Here is an 8,338-nt window from a genome sequence, read left to right as displayed (position 1 = left end):
TAATACCACCCAAAAAAGAGCTATAGTTTGTAATTGAGCTGTCTGAATGCAGAGTATGTGCATACAATACAATGACAGAAAAGTAACAATGAATGAACACAATGAGTGTGCTGCAGTGGCAAAGAAAGCCAACAGGATGCTGGGCTGCATCAACAAGGGCATCATCAGCAGAGATCAAGAAGTCATTATCCTGCTCTACTCAGTGCTTGTCAGGCCACACCTGGACTGCTGGGTTGTTTTGGTCCCTGCTCTACAAAAAGGATGTGGATAGGCTGCGGAGGGTCCAGTCAAGGGCCACAAGGATGATCAGAGGACTGGAGAACCTGCCTTATGAGCAGAGGCTGAGAAAACTGGGTTTGCTCAGCCTTGAGAAGAGAAGGCTTCAGGGAGATCTTATTACCATGTTCCAGTACTGAAAGGGTGGCTACCAAGAGACTGTTTACAAGGAGTCACATGGAACAGACAAGGGGTAATGGGCACAAGTTGCTCCTGAGGAGGTTCTGATTGGACACAAGAGGTAAATTTTTCACCATGAGAACAGTCAAACATTGGAAAAGTCTCCCAAGGGAAGTGGGAGATTCACCCACATTGGACAGTTCTAATTCTCAGCTTGACAGGGTGATGAGCCACCTCATATAAACTATAGTATTACCTAAAGAGGTTGGACCAGATGATCCCTGAGGTCCTTTCTGTGATTCTATGAAAAGTGCAACAAGACTTAGTGATAGCACTTCTCAGTGGCCAACTAGGAGTGGATTCTTTCAGTTCCTATCACAAAAATATTTATTACTAAAAACATTACCAGATGGTGAATTTTACAATTCAGTAGAAACCCCATTACAAACCTGCAGGAGTGGAAGTAATTTTTTTGAAACATTATTGTGCCATCAACTGCTTATAAAAAAACATGTTTCTAGTATCAACATTTATTTAGGCACAAGCACTGGATTATACCTACCAACGCTGCAATCACATCCAGCCCTACCAAACAAACTAGGAGGGGCACAAAGCTAATTGTTCCTACAGATCAAGTGTTCCAAGAAAGTAACTGGCTTTGGCCAAGCTGTGCACTGAATTACATTTTACTTGGGATATTTTTGTGATATAAACCCTATTTTACAGGGAAGGACTGTGCTCTTTACACCATCCACTGCTGCTTCTGCGACTGCAGGAACTCCTGCCTGTAAAGCTCAGTGAAATGTCTGAGTGTTTATGTGCAGTCTGTTCATAACATGTGCCAGTGGCAGGGAAGCCAGTGGCAGGGAAGCCAGTGGCAGGGAAGCCAGTGGCAGGGCTGGCTTCCCAGCTATGCAAGTTTGCCCATGCATCTCATTCTCTGCTGGAGTTTCTTTCTCTCAGCAAAAAGAAGAATTATTCAGAGATAAAAGGCAGGATCAGCATGCCTGACTGATTTAGGCATTGTACCTCTTAGATAAGAAAAACAAACCAGTGGACTAATGAGAGCTAACCCTGAACTTTATGCATATCAATGCAGGGTATTCAGTCTCTATCCAAACTCTGAGCAGCAGCAACTTCCACAACTGGCAATTTTGAACTAGATTTAAATAATTAGTGAACAACAAAATTATTCTGGAGGGACACCTCCAATCCTTAAAGCCACTCAGCTTCTAAAAAAGTAAATTTGAAGCAGTATTTCATAAATGAGCATAAAAAAACCCAACCTATTTGTTCCACCACAAATCCCATGGGTTATGGAAGTTTTGAGACTACAAAATCTTAAAAACTCATCTTGTTAAATAACACCTCTCCACTTTTCTCAAACGGAGCTTTCTAGGAGGTACCCCCACTTTGGCAGCAGTTCTGGGACTTGGGATGCTTCTCTCTCATGCTATCCAGCCTTCAACAGTCACAATTTATAGTTCAGAACACTGCAGCCTACTGCCATAGAAATTTCAAACAAAGCAATAGTGAGAGACAGGCCAAAGGGACAACAGACTGTAGGCCAGAGAGAGACAGTGAACATGAACAAAACCTCAATGAGTCACTCAGGTTTTTAACCCTTCCAAAATAGTGTGGAAAATTACATCATATAATCTGGAGCTGCTGAGCAAGCAGATTGTGTGTGTGAATTCCACAGCTCTCACAAAGGAATCACCAATATGCTTAAATTCTCATTTAAGCAGTATTGAATGTGTTTCTGAAAGTAACTGTTTCAGTAACTGATACTGCTGTATCTTTATAAATAAAAACTCAGTATGACTGTGTACATTACAATCTCCAGTATAAAGATACATAAAGCCACACAGAACAATTTAAAGTTTTGTCTAAAGCTACAGTAACCCAAAATTAGAACTTTAAACTCCAGAGTTTCCTTTTGCCAATGGTTAGCAACTAAGTCATATTCCTCTTGGTCAATCCAGTCATAATGTTTGTTTTATGAAGTTGTCCACATTCCACTAGTACCTGTTGCTGATCACAAACAAAATGCAGATAGATACTCTACAGAAAAATACAGGAGAGGGATTTACTGTGTCTCAATCTCTGCAAAGGATTTCTTTGTAGACAGTAACAAAAGAAAACTGTGAACATATACATACATTTGGGTTTGGCTGCATTGTTTTCCTGGAGTATGTGTAAGGAAGTTCCCCATACCAGGAGGTCAGCCTTGGTTCCTCAAAAGATACATCTAAAAAGATAAAAACAAGACTTTCTCAGTTGCCTTATCAAAGGACATGAAAATGGACAGCTTGATGCAACTCTGCCAAGAAACTACCAAAAAGGGGCTGTGCACTTACCCAAAATTAAAAATCAGTCCCTTAAAATCTTCAGTCTTATATAATTAGCACAGTGAAGGAATGAGATTAATTTAAAAACAGGTAAGAGAAACTACCTTGCCAAAATCTCAGAATCACACACATTTTCTTACCCGTATGCCAGACGTGGCAAGGACTGGACCATTTAAAGACAGTAAAATGAAGCTGAAATTTTATTTGTAATTCTGGCTTGTTTTATATTCTCATGGATCCAGTGCCTAACACACTGGCATACGGTGCAAGACATAGCCACCAGAAAGGATGAAGTGGAAAGGACTGCAGCATCAATAAGGCATTACAGAAGAAGAATGTACAAAGGCTGGACAAGTAATATTTTGTCAAATATGAGCATGCTCTGTGGTATAAACCAAACATCAAGTTAAAAAGTACTTTCAACTTCTGAAAAGACTATCTTAGTAGCTATTTCTCCTGCTTGACAGATAACATTCTCCATTGTACCTTTACTGCAAGCCAATAAACACAGATGTTGAAGTTACTTTCCAGCTCTGCCCAGTAACTGCTCTGATATACTATCTTACATCCATTCCTGACTGAAATAAAATTTAGCTGGAACAGATGCCCCTTAGTGAACAAATCCAGAATAGCAGTCCCCTCACTTAGTGCATACTGCAACTATTAAGCAAAGACAAGGGAAGAGAAACATGCTCTGCTGGGATCTGAAGTAAAAGAGGCAAAAAATATTCCTGGCAACAAAATCCTCAAAGAACAGAGTTTTTGCAGCTGTGAGACAGTATGTTAAAGACAGGGAATTTTGATTTGCAAAGATCTCATTTAATTGGCAATATGAACATGGTGATAGAGATTGAAAATTAAGCAGCAGTACTCTTCAGATATGCATGGATAATCTGGAAGGAAACATAGGAAGCAGTGGTAATATGTAAAATGAAAAGCAATTATAAATTCATTGTGCATGAATTTTGGAATGGAAATTACCTGGAAATTACCTGGAAATGACCTAAAAAGTTTGTCTACACACCCCTTACCCTGTCTGATGTGAGTTCTCTGACCCCAAGGTATATCTTCGAGGAGTTGTTCAAACATCCAATCTGCTTGTTCTGAGTCAATAAAGCCAGAAATCAAATGAATCCTAAGGAAGAAAAAGACAAATAGAAGATGGAAGGCATATACACTTCTATATATGCTGTGATAAAATATTCTAATTTACAAGATTCCCAAAGGATGTAAGAATGGCTGAAATGCATCAGACAAAAGGGCAAAGCCCAGTATCCTATTCCTGACCACAGCCAAAAGGTGACTTAAAGGAAAGACCAGAAAGGCAGCAGGAGCTCCTGATCAGTCTTCTCCCCACCAAATGCATCTAATTTCTTTTTAAAACATGTGACACCAAAACTATCCAATGAGTCCTACAATCTGCCATATACTGTGTGAAAAAATTACATCCTTCTGTTTGTTATTAACTTCACATCTGATAAGTTAGATAGCCCTGTACTACAATCAATGTAAGTAAATAATTGCCCTTCATTCACCATCTCCACACCACTCAGAATTTGATAACCCTTTACCACTACTGCCATCCTATCCTCTCTTTTCCAAGCACAAGAACCACAGAGCATTTAATCTCTCTTATTTTTACATTTTCATATATACCTTTTATATTTAGACTGCACTAACAGTAGTATTTAAATATTCCAGCCATTGTGGTGGGCTGCAGAATAGGAATTCTGTTCACAAGAGGTTACTCTCACAACTATTCAGTGCTCCAAAGACATCAGAATAAGAATATATATAGTAAAGGCACTAAAAGAGATGCAAAATCAGATTATTAACTTTCCAGAAATGTATATATTCCAGAAAGACATTAAGAAAACAAATTCCAGAACATGACAGAATAAGCAAGCTGGTTGTGTATCTTTTCTCTTTCCAGCTGGCCAAAATAGTTACTTTTCAAATGGGTATAAAACCTCATTTGCAGTTTTAGAAGAAAACAAGATGAAAGCTTTGAAATAAACGCACAAGAAGTTACCACATCCTTGGCATTTTTTCCACAATTAATAAAACCTAACTAATTCAGAAGAAAGGGATTAATACCTATATTGCAGCTAAGTCAGCAAGGTAAAATAAAATGCATTATAGTTAGTAGGAATGACAGAACAAGTAGGTTTTCTTCTGAAGCTGAGATAATTAAGGCCTAGCATGTAAGCAAAACGGTCAACTCTAAAGTTACCAAACCTGCTCAATGTTAAAGGCTTTTATTAGATTAATTTAAAACAAGTTGGATTTACAGCTAAAAGTTTTTGGTAGCTCTTAACTATACAACACAGACATCAAGCACTTGCTAACACAGGAGTACTGATCCAAATTTCAAGTAGCAACTTACTCTGGATCATTAAATAAATAGACATAGCTCCTTCTCCTCATCCTGGAGAAGAAAACTAGATGCAGTGCACACTAGATGTTAAGAGGTTCACTTCTCTTCAGAGCTGCTCAGAACTGTGTAAGTCTCTGGCTACCCAATACTGAAAGTATTCCCAGGAGTACTCTAAACAGAAGTCGCAGAGGAAGGGCAATGTGCACCTGCTACAGTCAAAACACTCTACACAGACTTGACTTCAGAAAGATGAGTATCAACATGTCACTCTGCAACAGCACACAAGTTTCATCCACTTACCTAGAAACACCACTTGGTCCTTTGCTGAGCTCATACACCCCAGGCTTGCTGAGGATGCAGAAGGGAAAGGAGATGGACAAACAACAAGAAATTATCTTACACTGAGCCTCATGGACTAGAATTACTGTAAGCTTGGACAAGGAATTTCCTTTAAAACTGAAAAAGAAAAAAAAAAGGGGGAGGCAATAATGTGCTGGAGACAGAGTTCAGAGTAAGGCAGCAAGGGGTGTTGCAAAAGCAAATGAGTTTGTGGGTACTTTCTACCTCTCACTATTATTTCACCAAAGGCTCAGAGTTTTAGGGCTCTAGAGATAAGTAAAGCAGGGATGTTACGGGGAATCTAAAGGAGAAAACCATACAAGACTGCACCTTGACCATTAGGTTTGCATTTACAGGCACACTGAGTAAGGAAATTCTACCAAGATAACCAAAATAAAGCAAACCTAATTTTCAAAATCTGTATCTTCACCATACACCACACACACATATTTGCCATTTTGTCGATCCCGAATGTCCAACTGCTTATTCTTCCTGGCTTATACAGCTACGCCAAAGCCACAAGAACTAGTTAGCACAGCCTTGTACTCTATTGTTTAGAAATTCAGTTCAGGATAAAAAGGCTGAAACTCCACCCTTTGTACTGCAGATCAACACTCCCACCTAGCTTGGTGTCACCTGCAAACTCTGCTTGGTAAAAACCCAAAGGCATGGCGGTTGTAAGTGGAGAAGGAAGTGTTTCAGCAGATTCCCACAAGCCACCAAGACAGACAAACCACATGAAGGACAGTGAAGTCAGCAGAACACTCACTCTATCATGCCTGCCTCAGGAACTCTGCGCTCCACCTGAAAGGTAACAAGACAATACATGGTGAATACTAAGCATTTCAGTACCTGGCATGTCCAGGTCAAACAGAACTGACTGCCATCCACAGTAACTCTGTACAGCTGCATACTAGTATGACAATAACAAAAACATGCTTCTGGATAACTGGTAAGCAGTAAGAACCTACCCACTCTCTCCATGCTCCATAAAACTCTTACATGCTGCTATAATGACAGGTGGTTTTTAACAATCAACTGCCCCTTAAAGGACATAATTTCTAAATTATTTGGATTATTACATTGCTTGCTATTTATCAACTGCAACAACAACAAAAAATGTTATCTTCACATATGGAAGTAAAAATCTAGAGCAACTATAGGAGGGATGAACAAATCCTAGGCTCCAGACAATGAGCAAAACACAAGATAGACCACACATAGCAGGAACTGACACTGTAAAATTGTCTGCACAGCTTGAGATAACTGTTTTTTGTAAAAACAAAAACACAGTAGTTTAATTCAGCCTGGCCCTGCCTGGATTATCATTCTAGTTGTCTCAGGGACTCACACTTTTCTTCTGTGAGCTCAGGAGAGTGCTGAAATACAGGGAAATAAACTGAGCAAGCAAGAGGGTTAAAATATAGTACAATATAGATACCAGGGCTCTGCCATAGAGAAAACAGAATCTTTCCAGACCATCTGAAATAATTTCAAGCCAAGAAGACATCCTTTCAAACACTTCTGTCTTAGAAAAGAGTGTTCAAGACTACTTTTTCCTCCAGAAAGGAATTAACAGCTCTCCCACTGCATGGAGTGCAATATTCTCCATCTGCTGACAAGACATAAAGCAAAGTCTATAACATAAATCTCATGCTGTTCCCCTGCAACAAATGAGACACACAGCCTGACTGAGCGAAAAATAGCTCAGATCATGCTTAGGGCACTGCATTATTCTGAATAAATAGAAGAATATATTATTTTGGCTTTCTGAAAAAAGTAATTAACAGGTACCTAATGAATACTCCAAGTCTGAGGCTAAATAGAGACTTTGTTTGCCATGTATGCAAGAGCTGCAAACTCTGCTTGGTAAAAACCCAAAGTGCAGCTCAGCTGAGTAATTTGTTTTTAAGCATGAGAATGTAATCTCAAAGTCTGATAATTTTTATCATTTGAAGTTTAGTAAAAGATGAGATTCTTCATTTTTTACCATGCAATTTTTACCTCTGATGGCTTTTCAAAGACAAATTGCTTTTGAGTGTGTGGCTGATCTTTCTTCATCCATGCTGGTCTGGTGCCTGCAGGAGCAAGGCTGCTGGCCAGAGGTGCCTTAGGTGCTAAAGCAAGGAGGAAAAGAAAACAAAATAAAAAACCCACATTAAATAGAATTTCACCATACAAAGAATGGAGTTTGGAAGCAATTATGGAATCATTCCTCGAAGCATTCTCCTCTGATTGGTAGAGACTCCAGAGTAGCCAAACCTACATTACATAAGAGTTTAAACTGCCCAGAAAGTGGATTTTTTTAACATTTATTTGTTATTCCTAGACAGACAAAAATTAAGCATTCTTTTATCAGGAAGGATGACATCCAGAACCTTTCAATTGTGCCACAAACATAGCAGCATGCCAGCAGAAATTTTTCCAAGCAGCTAAACGGCTTCCCTCTACATTTTTATTTTTTGAGGGGAAGCAAAAAGACATTTATCTGAGAAAAATTATATTAAAAAATTTTCTGAGATGGCAAAATATGGATGAGCAAGTCAGGCATACCACTTCATGTGTTCTATTTACACATGCAAACGAGTTTAAAAATGTGCTTGAAACTGAGACAAAGTAAAAGTCTTCACTTTCAGAAGACAGGGAAAAAAACTTTTTCAAAAATCCCCTTAGGAACAGAAGGAATGAAACACACCTGTGACAAACAACTTACAGGCTACATAGAATCATAGAACTATTCAGGTTGGAAAAGACCCTTGGGATCACTGAGTCCAACATCATCCCTGCTCTACAAAGTTCTCCCCTAAACCATCTCCACCAACACCACATCCAAACGACCCTTAAACACACCCAGGGATGGTGACTCAACCACCTC

General features: G+C 39.1%; 1 protein-coding gene across 1 annotated transcript in view; it reads right to left on the bottom strand.

Moving 5' to 3' along the window:
• ALKBH3 (alkB, alkylation repair homolog 3 (E. coli)) overlaps window positions 1-8,338 on the bottom strand; it is an 18,488-nt gene that overhangs the window by 9,125 nt on the left and 1,025 nt on the right. Inside the window, exons 2-6 of the mRNA XM_009999584.1 lie at window positions 7,468-7,580; window positions 6,233-6,267; window positions 5,425-5,472; window positions 3,779-3,882; window positions 2,559-2,647 (exon numbers count right to left, since the gene is read on the bottom strand). Of these exons, the coding sequence (XP_009997886.1) occupies window positions 2,559-2,647; window positions 3,779-3,882; window positions 5,425-5,472; window positions 6,233-6,267; window positions 7,468-7,580 (389 nt within the window). The remainder of the gene's footprint in view (window positions 1-2,558; window positions 2,648-3,778; window positions 3,883-5,424; window positions 5,473-6,232; window positions 6,268-7,467; window positions 7,581-8,338) is intronic.

The sequence above is a fragment of the Chaetura pelagica genome, unplaced genomic scaffold (assembly GCF_000747805.2).
Source record: "Chaetura pelagica isolate M959 unplaced genomic scaffold, ChaPel_1.0 scaffold55, whole genome shotgun sequence".
Classification (NCBI taxonomy): Eukaryota; Metazoa; Chordata; class Aves; order Apodiformes; family Apodidae; genus Chaetura; species Chaetura pelagica.
Note: the sequence above shows the minus strand (reverse complement) of the source record. Positions and strands in the feature narration are given on the sequence as shown.